At 48.0% G+C, this 22,090-nt stretch overlaps 1 protein-coding gene and 1 long non-coding RNA gene across 2 annotated transcripts in view; one reads left to right on the forward strand and one right to left on the reverse strand.

Moving 5' to 3' along the window:
• LOC142776792 (uncharacterized) overlaps positions 1-11,142 on the forward strand; it is a 204,040-nt gene extending 192,898 nt beyond the window's left edge. The window contains exon 3 of the long non-coding RNA XR_012887809.1: positions 10,932-11,142. This is a non-coding gene — a long non-coding RNA (uncharacterized LOC142776792). The remainder of the gene's footprint in view (positions 1-10,931) is intronic.
• A 5,461-nt stretch (positions 11,143-16,603) lies between these two features.
• LOC119187253 (AP-5 complex subunit beta-1) overlaps positions 16,604-22,090 on the reverse strand; it is a 94,454-nt gene continuing 88,967 nt past the window's right edge. Inside the window, exons 20-21 of the mRNA XM_075881845.1 lie at positions 19,865-20,035; positions 16,604-17,373 (exon numbers count right to left, since the gene is read on the reverse strand). Coding sequence (XP_075737960.1) covers positions 17,094-17,373; positions 19,865-20,035 — 451 coding nt within the window. The 3' untranslated portion in view covers positions 16,604-17,093. The remainder of the gene's footprint in view (positions 17,374-19,864; positions 20,036-22,090) is intronic.

Below are 22,090 nucleotides of genomic sequence, written 5' to 3' on the forward strand. Positions count from 1 at the left end.
TATATATATATATATATATATATATATATATATATATATATTGTCACGGGGTCGTGACGTGGCCGAAGACAGGAGACTTCGTGTTGGGATTTAACTGTTTTTTTGGGCGAACCTGTGCCCAGTAAACGGAAAGTCCAATTACAGCGGCAGTCTTGCACAGATAGCATACTCGGACTGATAGCGGCGAACGGAGCGTCGGCCTTCGTTCAACAACTGACAAGCGGCGAAGCGCGTCGGCATTTATACTCTTGCCATCGAATGTTCTAGCGTTATCGCTGGCGGTGGCGTAGGTTCCAGAACAATCTGTACCGTTCGCACATTGGGCGTGATCTTATCGAAATGATCTACTACAGTCCGGAACCTTCTCGAAAACTGCAGGCGCGGTTTGCGCTGAGAATTGTGTGGTGTTTTGGGACGATAACAAAAACTTGGGAAATGGAACGTGGCATTGCCCCCCTCTGAAAAAAGGCATCGTCCCGATGCTTAAACTAAAGATGAAGGTACAATAACAATGCAAGAAAGTAGAATGAATAAATTACGATGCAACAATAATACAAAAAAACACTGTTTCAGTTTGTTAACCAAATGAAACGGCTTGAGGCGCGCGACCTGGACGACTTCAGGTCGCGATCGGCGTCGTTGAGAGTTCGTGATGCCGTCGGGGACAATCTCGTAATCAAGTGGGCCGAGACGTCGAACCACCCTGTACGGTCCGAAGTAGCGTCGCAGAAGCTTTTCACTTAGTCCACGTCGGCGTATTGGCGTCCACCCCCAAACACGTTCACCGGGCTGGTATTCCACGAAGCGTCGTCGAAGGTTGTAACGGTGGCTGTCTGTCGTCTGTTGATTCTTGATACGGAGACGCGCAAGTTGTCGGGCTTCTTCGGCGCGTTGAAGGTACTCGCTCACATCGAGGTTTTCTTCGTCGGTGACGTTGGGTAACATGGCATCGAGCGTCGTTGCCGGGCTCCTTCTGTAGACCAATTTGTATGGCGATATCTGCGTCGTCTCCTGCACCGCCGTGTTGTATGCGAAGGTCACATACGGAAGAATGGCGTCCCACGTCTTGTGTTCGACATCGACGTACATTGACAGCATGTCGGCGATCGTCTTGTTAAGCCGCTCGGTGAGGCCGTTGATCTGTGGGTGGTACGCTGTCGTCCGGCGGTGGTTTGTTTGGCTGTATGCCAAGATCGCTTGAGTTAAGTCGGCAGTGAACGCCGTTCCTCTGTCGGTGATAAGGACCTCCGGGGCGCCGTGACGTAGGACAATATTTTCGACGAAGAACTTAGCTACCTCGGATGCACTGCCTTTTGGCAGGGCTTTTGTCTCGGCGTAGCGGTTGAGGTAGTCGGTAGCTACCACGATCCACTTGTTTCCGAAAGCAGACGTCGGGAACGGTCCTAGTAGGTACATACCAATCTGCTGGAAAGGTCGGCAAGGTGGATCAATTGGCTGCAGAAGTCCCGCTGGCCTTGTCGGCGGTGTCTTGCGTCGCTGACAGTCCCGGCATGTCCTCACATAACGAGAGACGTCGGTAGTAAGACGTGGCCAGTAGTACCTTTCTTGTATCCTCGCGAACGTGCGAGAAACACCGAGGTGCCCTGTTGTCGGATCGTCGTGCAGGGCCTGCAGGAGTTCTGCTCGCAGAGCTGAAGGCACCACAAGGAGGTACTTAGCTCGAAGCGGTGAAAAGTTTTTCTTCTGTAGAAGACCGTTTCGTAGAAAGAACGACGCAAGTGCGCGCTTGAATACCTTCGGGACTTCGGCGGTCCTGCCTTCGAGGTATTCTATTAGGGCCTCAAGTTCCGGGTCGGCCCGCTGTCGTTCAGCGAAGTCGTCGGTAGTTATCGTTCCCAAGAAATAGTCGTCATCCGGGTCGTCGGGTAGCGGTTGGTCGACAGGCGCACGAGAGAGACAATCGGCGTCGGAGTGTTTTTTGCCGGACTTGTAAATGACAGTAATGTCATATTCTTGAAGTGTCAGGCTCCATCGTGCGAGGCGACCTGAAGGGTCTTTCAAGGTGGCTAGCCAACACAAGGCGTGGTGGTCGCTCACAACTTTGAAGGGCCTGCCGTAGAGGTAGGGGCGAAATTTCGACGTAGCCCAGATGATGGCGAGGCACTCCTTTTCTGTTGTGGAATAATTTGCTTCTGCTTTGGATAGCGATCGGCTGGCGTAACTAATAACCCTTTCAAGTCCGTCAGCCCTCTGCACAAGAATGGCGCCAAGACCTACGCTGCTTGCGTCAGTGTGTATTTCTGTCTCAGCGAATTCGTCGAAATGGGCAAGTAACGGAGGCGTCTGGAGGCGATGTTTAAGCTCCTGGAAAGCGTGTTCCTGTGGCGTTTCCCACTTGACTTCCACGTCGGCCCTAGTAAGGTTAGTGAGAGGATCAGTGATGCGGGCGAAGTTTTTCACGAACCACCTATAATAGGCGCACAGGCCCAGAAATCTGCGCACGGCCTTCTTGTCAGTGGGCGGCGGGAAGTCGGCGATGGCGGCTATTTTCCGTGGGTCGGGACGAACTCCAGACTTGCTGATAACGTGCCCCAGAAACAAGAGCTCCTCATACGCAAATCTGCACTTTTCTGGCTTCAGTGTGAGTCCGGACGTCTTGATGGCTGGAAGTACAGCTTGAAGGCGCCGAAGATGCTCGTCGAAACTCGAGGAAAACACGACGACGTCGTCCAAGTACACAAGGCAAGTATGCCACTTCAATCCTGCCAGTACTGTATCCATAACGCGTTGAAAAGTTGCAGGCGCTGAGCAAAGGCCGAAGGGCATCACCTTAAACTCGAAGAGGCCGTCCGGTGTTATAAACGCCGTCTTCTCTCGGTCTCTTTCGTCGACTTCGATTTGCCAATAGCCAGTCTTGAGGTCCATTGACGAAAAGTACTTGGCGTTATGGAGCCGATCAAGTGCGTCGTCTATTCGTGGGAGAGGATACACGTCCTTTCTTGTGATTTTGTTCAGGCGGCGATAATCGACGCAGAAACGTATGGTCCTATCCTTTTTCTTCACTAACACCACGGGGGATGCCCATGGGCTCTTGGACGGCTGGATAATGTCATCCCGCAGCATTTCATCAACTTGTCTCTTCATGGCCTCACGTTCTCGCGTCGAAACCCTGTATGGACTCTGACGGAGTGGTCTGGCATTTTCTTCGGTTATGATGCGATGTTTCGTGATTGGGGTCCGCCGAATTTTCGATGACGACGAAAAGCAATCTTCGTATTGCAGGAGCAGGGCCTTGAGCTGTTCTTGTTTATCGTTCGGAAGTCTGGGATTGACGTCGAAAGCTATGGGAGGGGCTTGGTTCCTCTGAGCAGGTTCCGCAGAATCGGCGAGGGCGAAAGCACTGGTGGCTTCGACAATTTCTTCGATGTATGCGACCATTGTTCCTTTGTTCACATGTTTGTACTCATTGCTGAAATTCGTGAACATAACCGTTGCTTTGCCTCCCCGCAGCTCTGCAATTCCTCTTGCGACGCAAATATTTCGGGTGACCAACAGATGCTGACTGCCTTCAACAACGCCTTCCAAGTCAGGTGATTTAGGAGCGCCGACTGAAATAATGACGCTTGAGCGAGGCGGAATGGTGACTTGTTCTTCCAGCACATTCAAGGCATGGTGTCCTGACGGCGTGCGCGCCGGTAGTGCTTCTGTGGATAACGTTATCGACTTTGTTTTTAGGTTCATGACAGCACCATGGAGGCATAAGAAGTCCATGCCAAGGATGACATCTCTTGAGCAACGCTGTAGGACTACGAAGTCTGTAGGATAAATACGGCCGTTAATGGTGACTCTCGCTGTGCAGATTCCTGCAGGCGTTACGAGATGACCTCCAGCTGTGCGGATTTCAGGGCCTTTCCAAGCTGTCCTAACTTTCTTTAACTTCGCGGCGAACGACCCACTGATGACAGAATAGTCGGCTCCAGTATCGATGAGAGCGGTCACACTGTGGCCGTCGATAAGAACGTCGAGGTCGCTAATTCGCCGTCTCGCATTACAGTTAGGGCGTGACGTCGGGTCACGGCTGCGTCGGCTTGTTCCGCTGCTTCCATGTTGCGTCGTCAGGCCACCTTCGGTAAGTGAGCTTTCGCCGTCAGGGCTTTGCCTGGTTGGCGTTGTGTTCGGAAAGCTCCGTCGCGGCGTCGTCGTCGTCGGAGGATCTTCTGTAGTTTGTCGCACAGCAACCGCACCTCCACCGGTTGCTGTCCATAGTTTCTCGGATACGGGCTAGGACCGGCCCCGCGTTGGGCCGATACTGCCGGGGGTGCGGTGACATGCGGCGGCTGGGCGACGGCGAACGGGAAGGACTTCGTGGTGTCCATTGAATTCCTGTCTGGTAGTCGGCAATGTCACGTGGCCGTTCCCCTGGCTGCGGACGTGGTGCATCGACGGCGAAGCCACGCAGTCCCATCTGTCGGTACTGACAACGGCGGTAAGTGTGCCCGGCCTCGCCGCAGTGGTAGCACAGTAGGCGGTGATCAGGGGTGCGCCAAACGTCGGTTTTCCTCGGCGCACTGCGCTGGCCCGCTGGCGAACGGTAGGTCGTCGGTGGGGGTGGTGGCGGCGGTGGTGTCTGGCGACGGAAGTGCGACGGGGCGGCGTTTTGGCGTGGACGGGGAGGAGCGTTGTGGTGCACTGCAGCGGCGTAGCTCATAGTTTCTGGCTTGGGCAGCGGTGTTTGGGGAATTCGAAGCGATTGCCGAACTTCTTCTCGCACAATGTCGGCAATCGAATCCACTTGAGGTTGCGCCGAAGGCAACAGTTTGCGCAGCTCTTTCCGCACTATCGCTCGGATCGTTTCACGCAGGTTTTCGGAGTCACTGGCTTGAGCAGCAGCGCATTCTGGAGTCACGCGACGATTATACTGTCTGGTGCGCATGTCCAGGGTTTTTTCGATGGTGGTCGCCTCGGATACAAATTCTTGGACGGTGTTCGTGGATTCCTCATTAGTCCCGCGAAGAGCTCCTTCCTGTTTGACCCCTCGCATGAGGAAACGAACTTTCTTCTCCTCAGGCATGTCTGGGTCAGCGTGACGAAATAGGCGGGTCATCTCCTCTGTGAAAATTCTAACCTTTTCCTTTGGTAGCTGAACCCGGGTCTCTAGTAGAGCAGCGGCCCTTTCTTGGCGAGCGACGATCGCGAACGTTTGCAGAAATGCGCCACAGAAGACATCCCACGTTCGGAGCGTGGACTCCCGATTCTCTAGCCAGGTCCTTGGGGTGTCTTCCAGGTAGAAGTACACACGACGGAGCTTTTCTTTGTTGTCCCAGTGGTTGAGGGCGGCCACACGGTCATATGTTTCTAGCCAGGTTTCCGGGTCTTCAAACGATGACCCATGAAACGTTGGTGGTTCCCTGGGTTGATGAATGACGATCGCGGGCTGGGACGCTCCGGTTGTCATTGTCGCTGCAGTAGAGGTCATGGCCTTGGCCTTCCGCGCCTTGTCTTGTAGAAGCCCGTACTCCGGTGGGAGGTCTTGCTGTCGGCGGCTTGTTCGCTGCTCTTGGTTGGCGTCGGTGTCTTCTCCGCGACGTGGGCTGGGTTCACGGCTTGACGGGGGCGTCCGGTACATGAACGAAGCAGCACCTCCACCAGATGTCACGGGGTCGTGACGTGGCCGAAGACAGGAGACTTCGTGTTGGGATTTAACTGTTTATTTGGGCGAACCTGTGCCCAGTAAAGGGAAAGTCCAATTACAGCGGCAGTCTTGCACAGATAGCAGTCTCGGACTGATAGCGGCGAACGGAGCGTCGGCCTTCGTTCAACAACTGACAAGCGGTGAAGCGCGTCGGCATTTATACTCTTGCCGTCGAATGTTCTAGCGTTATCGCTGGCGGTGGCGTAGGTTCCAGAACAATCTGTACCGTTCGCACATTGGGCGTGATCTTATCGAAATGATCTACTACAGTCCGGAACCTTCTCGAAAACTGCAGGCGCGGTTTGCGGTGAGAATCGTGTGGTGTTTTGGGACGATAACAAAAACTTGGGAAATGGAACGTGGCAATATATATAGTTATAAACTTCGAGAATAGTGCAGTATAAGAAACAAAACAATAAAATAATAATCCTAACAGTTTCGGCTGGTGGACCAGCCTTCTTCGGAGGATGTAAGTGAAATGGTACAAGTTCCCGTAGCAGAGGGTCACCCTCACAGTTTGAAGACCTTAAAAAAAATGAGACAAACGGGCGAACGAGGTAGCAACAGACAACAAGAAGCAGAAGAAGGAGAGGAACTAGAAAGGAGCAACGCAGAGCCGCCGGAAACGAGCGGGTAATTCTGGCATTGTTACTGGGTATAGGTAAGACGCGCCGCCAGCGGAGGCGACCAAAAAAAACGGAAAAATGTGGAACATGTTGCCGCTTACTCGCATCCCACACATGGATCGAGTTTAAGTTCACGTGGTTCGGCGGCTGGCCCGCGGCATCGGGCCACACACACACACACACACACACACGCACGCACACACACACACACACACACACAAGAAGCATACGACCCGCTCCAGCTTTCGGAAAATAATGGCCACGTTGGAAAGCTAATGTGCCCTCTCCCCCTCCCTCCACCTGCCCTCTCTTGCAGTATGACTGGTTGTACAGTTTTCTACAAACAGAGAACTGATATGTTTGCTCGTATCGCGGCACTCAAGTAAAAAATTAGCGTTTAATTATCTCTAAAGTGAATATATTGCGAGCACTATCCATGTACTCCATCTGCTCATTTGTACGTACTAATCATCACCACGCTGGCCCGGGTTTTGGGGCTCAGTTTCGTGGAATAAAAGAAAATGGCCTTCTGCAACAGAATTTAGAAGAGAAAAATAATATAAATATCATAGTTACAAATGCCTCGCAATCTGAAGAGAAATCTAGCGTTGGCATTTTCTCTGAGACCTTCAACTATAGCCTTTCTCACTAAGGCTACCCGATTTTTTGAGAGTATTCTCGGTAGAATTTACGGCGGTGATCATGGCATTAAGAAAGCTCAGCCCGCCACCCTGGCCATAGTTACCCATTCGTTATCTTTGTGTACGGCTCTCGCCTCCAACAGTGACCCGTACTTATCACGCATGTTTCATTTCCTGGTCCCAACTCATGTAACTTTAATCCGATTGATCTGGGTTCCGGGACACAAGAGAATAAAAATGATTGAAATGGCGGACACTCTGGCGAAAGCCGCTTTCAGTGGTCCAGTACTTTCAATTATTCCCGCATCAGCACTCATAATGCGTGACAGATTTCGAAAGCGTGCCATAATTCAAAAATCTGGTAAAATATTAATCACTCACCTAAACGAATATTGACACCTCTTGCTCCCTTGGCGTAGGAAGTTCTGGTCAACACGCAAAGAAGTTATTTCTAATAAATTACGCTGTAGAGTTTTAAAACTAAATTACTACATACATGAAGCTGGTCTGGCTCCTTTTACTCTTTGAATCTGGAACAAGGATGAAACAATCCAGCATTATTTTTATCGTGTAGTTGCTTCAAGTCACTGAGGGAAAACACCCTTAAAGCGCCTTTTATTCAAATTAGCTTAGATTTCATTGTTTCTAATATTCTCTCCTTGTGAGCATCCTCATTAGGTTATTGTTACCGAGATATCTCTTCTGCTGTAGAAAGGTTCTTAAACGAATCAAGGTGGTTGTGATTGCAAATATCTCAATTAGTAAAATTTTACTTGTTCTAACCATTTTATATATCATTACACTTAAACGTAATATGTGAACCACTATGTCTAATTACTCGTTTCTTGGCCAATCCCCCAGAGTGGGTGAAAGCCATGCTTTTAGACTATCGTCATCATCGTCATCAACGTCGCCTTGCAAGTGGTGGAGAGTGCTTTCCGGTCCTCTAGTCCTCTTTGTGTGGCGGGTCTTCATCAGCTACGTTCCGGTCGCCGTCTTTACAACCAGCCCTCGGCCATGTCCAGCGACGACAACCGCACCTCGGCTCCATCCGCCCAGCCTGCGCCCGTGGGGGCGGTGCCTACCGTCGCCACCCCTCAGCAGAATTCACCGATGTTCGCTTGCCCTCACGATGGAGATGTTGAGGAATGGTTGAGCAGTACGACCGCGTGAGTTTTCTCAACCACTGGGAGGAGACTGCGAAACTGTACCGCCTCCCGTTCTAACTGCGGTTGCCGAGACTTGGTTTTTTTTGCGTCTCTAAGAATCATATGTTGGTTTTGGGATGTTCAACCCCACATATCAATCAAGGCTTGCTTTTCCGACTATGAGCGAAATTTCGTGAACTGGGCCACCTTTAAGCAGCTCCTGCGTCAGATATTTGCAAACCCTTCTATCCACTCAGACATCGCCAATCAAACGGAAGCTTGCTGAGCGGGTCCAGCACTCAGACGAGTCCTATACATCGTACATTGAAGACGCCCTCACTCCTCGCCGCCGCGTTGACAGCTCGATGGCGGAGAATGACCGCATTCAATATCTGCTCAAAGGCATGATTGATATGTCGGGTTTAACGTCCCAAAACCACCATATGATTATGAGAGACGCCGTAGTGCATGGAGAGCTCCGGAAATTTTCACCACCTGGGGTTCTTTATCGTGCACCCAAATCTGAGCACACGGGCCTACAAAATTTTCGCCTCCATCGTAAATGCAGCCGCCGCAGCCGGGATTTGATCCCACGACCTGCGGTTCAGCAGCCGAGTACCTTAGCCACTAGACCACCGCGGCGGGGCCTGCTCAAAGGCAGCAATACCGTGGTATTCAACGCTTTGGCAGCAAAGAATCCTACCACAGTCGTGGATATCATCAGTACTCATCAGCGCCTCGATGACATCCAGCTTATCCGCTTGAAAACTGACGTACCTGCCCCCAGGGCAACCAAATACCGCGAGCTACGTATGTTGATACGTTCCATTATCCGTGAGGAACTTGAACTCCAAGCTGCGTCGTGCTCTCTTGAGCTCCACACGACACCTTCTGGTGGTAGCCTCCGCACCACCGTGAAGGAACACTTGGCATCGATGGCGTGCCCACAAGTCCCGAGCCCGCATCCCGTACCAAAGACCACCCATGCTCAGGTGGCTATACTCTCGCACCACTTTTCCTGCAGCCACCGCAGCCTGGGTCAGCAGTGCCCTCTTCTCTCAATGCTGTTTCCCCAAGGACGCCGTCCGAGTTTTCCAACGCCTGGCGTCTACTTTGACCGGTCTGTTATTACTGTGAAATCCGTGGCCACATCTCGAGGTTCTGCCGACGGCGTCAACAAGACGAGAGGCGCGGTTATTATGATTTTGAAAGAAATGAGCGCGGCCCTGTTTTCCAACATCGCCGCTCTTACCGATTTTATCCAGGTCGTTCATCTCCTCAGACCATGCAGCCTGTACGTACCGGTCTTAGCATCGTCAATCTCCATCAGCAGCGCTCCTCTTCTCCCCTTCGTCCGGCTACCACGGCATCCGATCTTCGTCAGGGAAACTGAACAGTGCAGCTTCGGGGGGGAAAGCTTCATCTTACAGACTGCGTATAAAACTCCTCCGGGACGCCCCTCAAATGTATTTCAGCGTCTGTCGAAGGTGTGTGGACTGAAGCCTTGGTGGACATCGGTGCGTTCCTTTAGTCGAACTGTGTTCTCGCTTGCGAAAAGTTCAAACTCCGTATGATGGGCCTCCTCTTCACTGCGCTGACGGAGTTTTCGCCCAGCCCTCCAGTGTTTGCACAGAACGCGTCGTTATTGAGGGCATTCTACATCACATACAGTTCCTCGTTCTGTCCTCCTGTACTAATGCGCTCATTTTGGGTTGGGATAGATTGTTTTTTACCTTTGAGATGAACACGTGCGTTGTGAGACAGTGATGATGCGGTGATGTTCACGTTTCAGCGACATTTTTCATATTGTGGTAGTCACGTGTGTTTTGTCCGCAATGATATAAATGTGTTTACGTTCCTAAATAAAGATTAGTTGCAAGTCAGCGCTCTGTTCTGTCTCCTCCTTTTCTTTCCTGCCGTTTTCATGCTGTGTTTCTTTTCACTATGTGAGCCAACTCACCCAAGCTTTGACCTTAGAAAGTTTCATTGGCAACATCCTCATTATGAATTTTTGCTACATAGCCTTCTCCATGCTGTGATAGTTTGGTTGCAGCTCTCTAAAAAATGTTTCACTAGTACCGGAATTCTCCACATACTGCATCACTGATGTTTCTTGGGAAACTTGGCCTACTGATACAAGTTTTTTTTTTTCAGTTTATATATGCTGCCTCTCTGAATAAGGTAACTTGTACCATCTGGAGCAAGAATAAGCATTGAAACAGTTTTACTGCTACCATAAGTTCAGCACTTCAATTGTTGTATAATCATATTTTCTATTGTATCAGCTTTCCAATTTGTAGAAGCTCAAAACCAGAGCACATAAACATGCAATTTTCTCGCTTAACAGTCAGGTTCACAGCTGAGCAGCAGGACTGTTAACAGAAGCTGCATAACAAAAATAACGCTAGTAAATGAAGGTGCACTACCTCAGCCATGTTCATAAATATAAAGGTACGTACATACAAAAAAACACTAAAACACTATACAGTGCTCCTGCGCCAATGCTGCTTTCATAACGCTATCAGAGAAAAATTACCTTTTCTAAATTACATATGTTCTGAAAAAGGGTGCGAGAATAGGATTTTTAAAAATTGTTCTTTTTTTCATATTGACGGGGTTCTCGCATGACTATGCATGCTACTCCAGTAGCAAACTTGAATTTCAAACTACAAAAGAAATGCATCATGCTATCCAGCAACACTTTTCTTTGTGCACGTGTTGTCATCCTCATAATTATGCATAAACAATTAGCCTCCCAACAAAAGTTCGTGCTCTGTGTTTTGTTGAAAATTGGGGAAAGCAACTGCCTAAATGACCGCTTTTTAAAGAAGGGAAGCTCATGATTTGTTTTCTTATTTTACAGCTCAAATATCCTGTTCAACAATACTTGTGCAGCTGTTTAGGACGCTTCCGATCAAGAATGGGCACCTATCCAACGAAGGCACGCCAATATGATAGTAGACTCCAACAGAAGTCCCAAGCAGCACTTCAGAATCACAAGAATTCAGGGAAGAATGGGAAAATGACATATTGCCTTCTATCTATTGAGTTGAATAAATTTGAAGCACCAGAAATATGTGCCTTGTGAGTTATCTGGTTTGGGGGGGGGGGGGGTGCATGCAAAAATCCAGAAAAAAGTGGCCGGGCATCACATTGTAGCCAATACAAAAAAAACTAAAATATATGTGCCACACACTACAACACACTAAACAAAAATGACCTGAAATAACCTCAAAAACTGGTTAAACCATTTGTCCTCTAGCGCACTACCTTTCCTGGGTTTTTTTTACCACCTACTACCGATGTAAAAATTTACTCCCGTGCTAACTGAGTTTTTGAACGTAGGGAGAGTAGTAATTATTTACCCCAGTGAGGTTTTCAGCGAGTATAGAGAGAGTAAATTTTTACTACCTTCACAAGGTTTTTGAGGTGATTACTGGGAGTTATTTCTGGTGGTAAAAAAAAATAAACATGACGGGTGCATTTGCCCAGAGTGGACAAATTTATTGAATAGCAGAATTGATTGAATTTATTGAACGGCAGAATTGGTGACACATACATTCACATACAGACAAACAAGCACACACAACAAATGCAGAATAATACACCACTAGCACAGACTGCACGCGTTGCTCGACTACACTTCGACAATCCGGTATATATATACACACGACTTTTTGACCGGCAATGTAGTACCGGTAGGAGAGCTCTTTTTTTGCATCGATTAACAACAACGCTGGAAGGTGCAAGCGTAAGCTTCAGGTGGGCTGCAGGGCACTAAATGTCACTAAATTTCGACCACCTGGGGTTCTTTACCCAAATCTGAGCACACGGGCCTACAGCATTTTCACCTCCAACAAAAATGCAGCCGCCGCAGCTGGGATTCGATACCGCGACCTACGGGTCATCAACCACGGCGGGGCTCCCGCATGTTTACAAGTGGCTCGTAGCTATCTTTGAGAACCTCATCAAAACGGGACGGAGCCTAACTACGGAAATGCTGCTCATTTGCAAAATGCCATCCCCATTGCGACAGTTTACGTCACGCGAGTAAATTTGAACTAATGCAAGGACAGACCCAGTTCAGCAAGAGGCTCTACGGTACGATATGCATATGCGCGGTGTAAAAATACGTATCCACGAATCGTTACGGCCAATCCTCATATATTGTAAAGCTTTCATGCAAGTGACAAGGGCACGTGATATCTAGGCGACACTTTGTGAGTCAATGCAGTTACGTACCAGTCAGGTGTGCGGCTCAATGCGTGCGCTCAAGCCGAGGCAAATGCGTACACAACCGTAAACAGACTCGGCAAGTTTCCCGAGTGTTGCTTCTTCCGTGAATTCTCACAGACGTGAAAATCTCGTGCGGTGCACCGAGTTAGAACTGCCCTGTCCCCCCCCCCCCCCCCCCCGCAGTTGTTGGAACGATGCCAAGTAGATAACGTCGCAACTGCGCGTTCACATCATTCTCCCTCACCCGCAGCAGCTGCTGGCTCCTCCCAAAACACCACTTCTGTTCGGAACTACCAAAGTTATGGGGTCTAAGAAGGGCACGCACTTGCGCAGGAAAACATTGTTCGAGATATAAAATTCACCGGGTTGACTAAAATTTGCGTTTCTTTGGTGTGCTACATCCCATCGATATGTGATTCGTTTATTCTTCGCATTTAGTTCGTACGCATGAAATTACTTTTGTCACTTACCTGAGGTAACTGCTTTTACAATTCAACATGGCAGCGCCCACGCAGAAGCGACCGCCCGCTTCGATCCGAACTTGCTTTGCTACACGCCCACTGCGTTGACAGCAACGAATGAATCGTGAAATCCGCCATCGATTTGTTTCATCTTACTCTGAGGATAAAACACCAGGTAAGTTTGGCCGTTATTAGCGAGACGTGCTGCTTGCTTAGCCGCACCTGCTAAGACTAACGCGCTGAGGCAGTGCTTGGGCTGCGTCGCCAAACCGAGAACGCTGCAGCTCCAACAGACATGCAACATGGCACATCACTTCGTGCACATCAGATCCTCCTTCAATGGAAACAAAAAATAGAAAAAGGAGCATTGCAGCGAGAGACGCGAAAGAACGCATAGACAGAGAGGCAGCCAGGAACATCGTTGGAGAAAAACAGCCACAAAGTGAAGTTATCCACAGCAGAGCAACAAATCCACGCTCGAAGTTCCTGGTGTGACTGCTTGTTTTGCAGTTTTACTCTATCTTCAAGTTAATAAACCAGCCTTATCTGCAATGAGTGTGTATAAACAATTCGGCGAACAGACGCCATGAAGACGGTGAGCGAACGACATGGCGCGGATGAATACATGCGGAGGGGCTGGGGTGGATCACATTCGGCAAGCATTCTCACATTATGAATAGTAATCTGCCACTAACCCTCAAGAGGAAGATGTATAATAGCTGCATCTTGCCAGTACTTACCTACGTTGCAGAAACATGGAGGCTTACAAAGAAGGCTCAGCTTAAATTGAGGATGACGCAGCGTGCGATGGAAAGGAAAATGATAGATGTAACCTTAAAGGGACACTAAAGTCAAATAACAATTTACGTCAGAGTGAAAGCTTAACGTATGATAACACCTAAAACGACAATATTATCAACAACACTGCCCTACTTACCGAGAAATCAAGGTAAATGCACAAGAACACAAGCGCCGCCGTAGGACATTTTCAAAATGATCCCGATGACACCAGTCGGACCGCCTACAATTAATCACTAGTAATCGATCTAACTGCACTAAATAACGAACTTTCCGTGGATCAAGAGACGCAATAAAATACTGCTTGTTCGTTTCTGTTTGATTCATGAAGAAAAAAAAAACCGCCGGACGTTACTATGGCGAATTGCGCGAGTTGTTCACAAATTCAATTTTCAAGTAGTTACACGGGACATGTGATGCCATCTAGCGGGGCGCAGCTGAAACAAAAGCGTCTGCAATCTTAGAGCCAATGGAGGGAAATTGATCAATGGCAGTTTTTGCTGCTGTGGTTCTCACTGCTTTCGGTGTGCTGCTACTGGCGCAGTAATGCCGGGAAACGTTGTGCACGGCAACAGTGACGTGAGAAGGACCGGTCAGTCTGCTTCTTGAGGCGGGTAATTTGAAGCGTGCTAACCCAATGTGGATCACTAAAACGCGATTTTATTTCAAAATATGTCCTTCCTTGGCACAAAATCAACACTACGAGGTTTCTGGACTACCATTTCAACAATCAACATCCGCTTAATAGTTGACTTTAGTGTCCCTTTAAGAGACAAGAAGAGGGCAGAGTGGGTCAGGGGACGAACCAGGCTAAAGGATATCATAGTTGAAATCAAGAAGAAATGGACAGAGGCCTGGCACGCAGCACATAGGCAGGACAACCGCTGGTCATTAAGGGTAACTGACTGGATTCCCAGAAAAGGCGAATGCACGAAAGGGAGACGGAAAGTTAGGTGGGCTGACGAGATTACAAAGTTCGCAGGTATAACATGGCAACGGAAAGCACAACACTGGGTTGCTTGGCAGATCATGGGAGAGGCCTTTGCCCTGCAGCGGGTGTAGTAAGGCTGATGATGATGACCAACCAAACAATGTTACCATGGCAAGCGGCGTCTCTGCGACTTAAAATACGAGAAAGCTAGATAGATATGTGGGGTTTAACGTCCCAAAACCACCATATGTTTATGAGAGACGCCGTAGTGGAGGGCTCCGGAAATTTTGACCACCTGGGGTTCTTTATCGTGCATTCAGACGACGGATCGAATCCCGATGTGGCGGGACGGACGGCGCGTCACGTGACCTCACATCAGCGATTCCCCTCGTCCGCGACTCGTCCGCGCGGCTCGCGGACGGATGAACCCAACCTGTTTCTCACATCGGGATTCTGGCGGGGGAGAACCGGTACTTCAGCGGAATAGCTTGGGGTCGGTGGCAACCAGTACACTTTTCGTCTGCTCGCGGCATGTCCTTCATGGCTCGCGGACAGCTGCATGACTGGTCGGCATCATCTACGCTTGAGCATTGTATACTTAGTTTCCGGAGACTTTGTTCTCAGGTGATTAAATATGCAGAAATCACTTTTGGTGGTTCGGGAAATGTCGCCGCCGTCGCTCAACACGCGAGATTAATCTTAGCCGTCATGGTGGTGAAATATTTTAACTTTTGCAACCGGCGACGTGCCGCTTCTAAAAAAAGGCGGGAGACACGTTTAGAAGTTCTACAAGCGGGGAATAATGTAGTTGAAAGAATATCCTGCTAGCAACTCCCTTTTTTCCTGAAAGAATAACACTACTCGTTCATTTGTCACAACACGACAGACATCGCAGCCAAGCTTCACTTCTTGCGGGCATCCATGTTGAATACTCTCAAACCGGTCTGCTGCCAGCGGGCGCAGGTGAGCGCCAAATCTGCTGTCGAGGGTAATCCGGCTGTTTTCCCCTAGGACACCGTCCGTCGTGTGGATGCGCCTGCAGGCGGACCATCCGCGGATCAGATGTCCGCGTCCAAAACAAATCCAGATTCGGTCCGTCGTCTGAATGCACCATTAACGTGCGCCCAAATCTGAGCACACGGGCCTACAACATTTCCGCCTCCATCGGAAATGCAGCCGCCACAGCCGGGATTTGATCCCGCGACCTGCGGGTCAGCAGCCGAGTACCTTAGCCACTAGACCACCGCGGCGGGGCAAAAAAATATGAGAAAGCGTCTATTCAAGCTACTTTCGTTCAAAATAAGTCATCTGGGCACCTCTCGCCACCTTTGGATGTGAAAACAATTAGCGCAAGAGGAAGACATTACTTGGCGTTCTCTGTAAATATCGCACCACGAAGCACCAATCGTGCCGGCACAGTGTTTTCCGATTGCACAGATTTACATCCGCAACGAAAAATGCTGAGCTCCGCCGCCAGTGAATAATTGCAATCAACAAAAAAATACGAGCCTAGTAAACGAATAAGTACACCTAGTGCGTTTATTCAAGCACCACACAATCTGGTTTGCTCTACAGCAGTGATTAAATGGTGAGCAGTACACATGTAGTAAGTGGCACATATTCGTTGCCGTACTCTTTCCCAGGCCGCATGACAATAACATGATATTTTAAGACTAACGCGTGCGTGTAAGCACGACAAAGAAATGTCAACACTGCAGGGAAAAATGTGTCTTTCAACTCAGTCGAACTGCGGTGTGGCATGCCTTGACTGTCGCTAGGCAAATCTGCTTTCAGTCGGCCTCACTGCAGCCCCGTAAGTCTTGCTCTGGCTGACACTTTCACACCACTTGTGTGTGTCCTGCAAGCAAGGCATGACTGGCCAAAGATAAGCATATGCAGTGCATGAGCGCTAGTCAGAAGAGGATCCTATAACTCTACAGAGACGTTGGCTTACAGCACAAGTTTTGCCTTGTTACAGCCAAGGCATGCTGCCTTTTGACCGAGTTGAAAGCAATGCTCTCCACTGTTCGTGCTTCTTTTTATCGCCATAGTAAGTACCTAATGAAGTTGCTTCCGTAGTCCACAATGCACGTGCTGTAGACATTCTGGACTGTCGAGGAAGGTCTCCTTGACGTTTCACATGAAAACAGCACAATATTTCAGGAGAAGAAAAACACGTAACATGCTTACAGCCGGACTTGGGTGGTGAAATTTCGCGTTTGATTTGCGGAGCGTCTGTTTGCGCGGCAGTGCAGGGTGTTGCTTCGCCGTGCTTGCAACAGACGGCGCAACAAGAATTCTCAATATGGCAGCACACACAGAGCTCGCTGTGTTCTGGTATACACTATTCAGACATCATAATGAATTTTATATAAAAAATACATCAACTGTAAAATTCTTTGTAGGGTATGCTCATAGACACCTGCAGAAAGCATACTGGCCCTAGCACTAAAGGCACAGACATTATTCATCCTGTGTCATCTGCCCTCATCACCTGGCTCTGAAAGTCTTTCTACAAGCATGTTCAAAGTGAAAGTAACTAAATAGCAGTGATGGTGAACAGTCTTATGGTACAGGCAATTCATGAAACCCTGCAGTGCTATGAAAGAATGCACAAGGACTGCAGAAATGCTTGTACCCTAGGCAGCAATGACAAGTCCTCAACCAGCAAGGATGCAACAAGGTGTGGTCCACGGGATTCCAAGGTGAGCAAGATATGAATCTTCTTGGGTGCCACAAATCCTGCCAACAGTCCACGTGACTGCCAATGTACCACAAAGGGTGCTAGACCCTCGCATAATTGCAGCCAAAGCTGCTGACTGGGAGGGCTTGGGCCTAGTCGCAGGGTCGACATATGTGCTTCAGGAGAGCTGCTGAGCCTGAAGTCAAGAGAAAGAAACTTTTCACTGACAGTGTCAGGAAGACAACGTAGGTGACTGTGAGCATTACCACAAAAGTGCACAAATTATATCAATTATGAATTTTACAAAATTAAAAGAATAAAAAAGAAAAGGTGGAAAATGAACATACACGTACTACCATTTCTCAACTAGTTGTCCAAGGTCACACGAGAAGCATTTGAAGAAAAAAAAAAACGTGTACAGCAGAAGGCTGAACTTTCATAGGGCAGGAAGGCATGCATGCAATTAAATGAAAAATGAAGTTAAGTAGCATGTTGCCAATTCAGATTTTTAGTAGTACTAGTGGTACTTACTGCCGCAGTGCAAGACCAATCCTGGACATTCAGCGTTACCAATATATTGCAATACTTCTAAAAAAAAGTAAACTAACGAGAAACCCTCACTCGACCAGCCTAGACTTTTGGCAGCATGATAGGAAACTTGAATGAGCAACGATTCTATACAGGTGGATTTATCAAAAGTGAGAACACCAATGTGGTTGTAATGGTATATATTTAATTTTTATTCAGTATGATAGGACTATAGCCATTGTCCCCATTGCATCTGGACAGAATGTTACAAGCAGTAACCTGCTTTGTCGGCCCAGAACATTAGCAATTGTTATCACTTTGCCTGCATGGAACACTAGACAGGCTCTTTTTTCCCAATGGCCAGTAAGCTGGCTGGCAACAGCCCAGTCATCCCACTGTGTTGCCAGAAAGGTTAATGCTGGCATGAGGACTGTTTTGTCTAGCAGTTTTTTCTTGCTGTTATTTCCATTTTCATCGCCATCTGTTCTTTCATACTGTCATGTGTAGATAACATGACAGTATAAAAAAAAGAAATGGGCACTGCCATGAATCGACAGACACTATGGAAGAAGTTGTTTTACTGAGTGCTGCCATGAATTGGCCAACACTATCAGAGAATTTTTCGTCTTACTGAGCTAACATACATCAAGTTGCTTTCCATGCAGTGATGATATCTGATAGATGATACACCATAGACCATATTTGAATCACTCCTTGCGCTCAACAGTTTCCATTATATTTGTGTCGGTGCTAAAGCTTCATCTCAAGAGCGGAATTCAACTGCTTAACTCAGCTTCATCTGCATTGCCTTATTCGCTTGCCACGCTTACCTTCTCCATGTAAACCTCAACTGTGCTGTGAGGAAAAAAAGAAGCCTGTGCATGGTAACATTTGCCATTGCAAGTGGGTTTGCAATGTGCCCACTACCCGATAATTTATTGTTTTGCAAATTAACAAAGTACCCAAGGCATACAGCATATTGCCTTAAGGCAATATGCTGCCTGCTTTTTGCTGCTGTGGCCGATGACAAAGATCACTTATGCCCGAGTGCATTGCATTAGGTTGGCTTTTAAATCACTAACTCGCTGTGCAATTCACATCTTGTGCAATTCCCCGCTTTTGCTACACAATTTAAACATGTTAATGTAACTCCTTGCACTGAATTATCAAACACATGTCACTCCTCTATTATGACACATTCTCACTTCTATGAGTTTCTTTAAGACCTGCGACTTCAACACCAAAACAAGATTTCGACCCCTATATTGCTTGTGGCGCTTACCAATATTGCGTTAAAATTCAGGAGGGGGGTGGCATTAAACACCATAGCCAGATGAGTTGACGAGATACACCTGAGAAAGCATGTGCATGGTCTATGCACACCAGGTCCGAATTGAACTCTCACTCTTCATTCACCACAGTTGCTGTGGATGAAACCTAGCTAACAATGCCATCGTGAATGGTAACCACACAGTTGCGATGGCAGGCGGCCACAGCCGCCTGCCATCGCAACTTATACTTGTTGGCTCCCCCCTTGACTCTTTCAGTCATTCTTGTGCTTGTGCTAGATTGTGTAATAAAACTATTGTTTACCACAACCATTGCTGACAAATCAGTCATTGCTGTCAAAACGATCATGGATTCTTGGCAGTTTTGAAGGCACATGACCAATGAAGTGGCAAGCGCACGTAAACACAAAGCATTGTAGCTTTTCTATTGCTACAGTACGATTCATGCTGATAACTATGGCGATCCTGACAACACGACTTTATTTTGATCAAACACCTCACTATTTTTGCTGGTGTGTGTAACGTGCTCGTCACATTCTGGAAATGAGTCGAATTCACCTAAGTGTGACCAAATGTACCCAAACTGATGAAAGTTTGATGCCTTCAAATAACAGATTGACTGGTCAAAGTATAAGAGTACAACTTCAAGTTATCCCATTTTCTGAATATTTTACTCATATGCAATACTATTTAATTCTGGTGGAATTCAAGCCTTCCCTCCCTCTCCAATTTTCAATTTAAAGAGCTTGTGAACAGTCACCTCATGTTTTGATTAACCTGATAGCACAACCATGAGAAAGGGTGTTCATCAATGCATTGCTACAAGTGAGGCTTCGGTGAAAAACAACAAACAAACAAAATGCCACATACCGTTCCCACAGGCTATGCCAGATCCTAGCCTGGTAAGTGTCCGATGGTAGGTCAGCCTCAACAGAGACAGACTCCAGATTCGGCAGTGGGAGAAGGAGGTCTTCAAATCTCACTTGAAGCGGCTCCAGCCAGCACACGTGACTGCAGCTGTCCAGACTTGTGAATTCAGCCCTGCATAAATTGATCACTGGCTGCAGCCAAAGTAGTGGCACCATTGAAGGCCCAACAAAAATATCTCAATGCACACGAACTATAGGCGACGTGCTGTAGAATTCAAGATGGCACCCAGAGGAGGGTCAAACCGTTTGTTAGAATAGGAACAGATAGAAGGGGTGGACCTATCAACCGTGCTGCTTTCAGAGAATAAAGTCGTGAGCTGCATTGAAATGTATATGAGACCAAGATATCGTCCGAAACCATAGAAGCTCAGCACATGATTATTTGTTGTGGTGTGAAAGGTTACATTTCAGTGTAGTCGGTTATAATGATGTTTGCTGGAATCTGAAATTACTTCCCTATAACCACTTTTTCACTATATCCAGACTCTAAAAAAAAATTTCTGACATCAAGCAAACCAAGTAGAAAATTTTATTTGTACTCACTGGAAAAAGTGGCCGGGGGGTTCCCTACACACACTTCGAGAGCACGCAATTTAGAACCCTGGCCTCAACACTGTTCATGAAAGTGCAATCGTCCAGTTCCGAACTCGAATAAATACGCAGTGCATCAACAGCTGCGAGAGCTACTCCCGAGGCCACTGGCTGAGCTGCAGCCATGTCGACGCCTTCGGGGTTGGAGGAACTGCCGTCGGCGATTGCTTCCTTTTCAGAGACACTAGTGGCAAGTTTGTCAGTGGTGAGCTCCTCGGTTGCGACGAGGTCTTCATCTCGGAGAGCGATGTCCATATATTCCATCCCACTTGGGACTAAGCTTGCATTGCCAGCGACCTCCCAAAGCTGCTTTAAGCTCGTCACAGCTGCAGCATCAGCTGCTGCTGTTTCTTCTTCGGCAGCGCTGCTTCCCCGCGAGAAACCCGCTTTTTGGAAGCAATGAAGGATCGTCCTAGACTTCACGCTCCTCCAGTCTCCACTTACGAAAAATATTGCCTTCACCAGCGGCACCTTCAAGTCAGCTAAGTTATCAACTGTTTGGATGTCGATGAGAAGATGCTCGATGACACGGCGGTGATAGTGGACTTTCTAAGATCACTCTCTGGTCCATCGACTCTACCTTAGCGGTTGTGTTGGGAGGCAGAAAAAGGACTTCGACAGCGCTTAGATGTGCACCGACATGGTGTGCAGTGCAGTTGTCAAGAAGAAGCAGCATTTTTCTGGTGAACTTCATCCAAAATGGTGTGTTTCGCATTGAGAGAGAGCCTCTTTCGTTTGGCCATAGACGAGATCGACGTTCCAGGCATCACTGGACTCTAAATTGTCAAAGAGTTCGTCTGTGCACAGGGCAGGCCAAGCTATTACTGCGGGAAAGTCCAAGTGCCCTGTGATGACCAGTTTTTCACGAGAGGACAGAGCTGAACAAGCGTACAAGGGCTTCTGCTGTTCAAACTGTACTGCTTTGTTTGCGCAAGCGAACCACACCAACCACACTAACAAGCATGACAGGCTTAGACAGCTGTCTCTGCTGATGCCACGCCGTGGAAAAAAAGAAATTTATGAGTGCACTTCGCTTTTTCACCATGATATGGCATCACAAGCACAATTGGGCTGGCGTGGCCCCAACGGTCGCCCAAGGGCGCTAAGTGTGGGGCAGCGTTTTTGTGAAGCAAGCCAGGGGATGAAGTGCACAGTGTAAAAAGATAAGATACCAGTAACTTTTTACCTGCGGCCAGGTAAAAAGGACAGACACCGGGCGACAAGATACCAGTAACTTTTTACCTGCGGCCAGGTAAAAAGGACAGACACCGGCGACCGTGTGATGCGGTGAAGCAAGCCCTCGCAAAGAGCCGAGCGAAAGGGCAAATGATGCTGGGGGAGACTGCCGGAAGCCAAGAATTAGTGGTTTTTCAACCGTTTTTATTTGCACGAAATCTCGAAAGAATGTTTGATGACTTTTTAATTTTTTTCAAAAAAAAAAATGTTTCACTATTTCCGCTGAGGTAGGTCTATATACTTCGTTAAAACTGGACTTAAAAGGCATTGAAAATGCCAAAATTAGAAACGGGAGATCAATATCGCTTTGTTATAACCGTTATTTCACTGTAAGTAGGTT

This window comes from Rhipicephalus microplus, chromosome X (genome assembly GCF_043290135.1).
Source record: "Rhipicephalus microplus isolate Deutch F79 chromosome X, USDA_Rmic, whole genome shotgun sequence".
Classification (NCBI taxonomy): domain Eukaryota; kingdom Metazoa; phylum Arthropoda; class Arachnida; order Ixodida; family Ixodidae; genus Rhipicephalus; species Rhipicephalus microplus.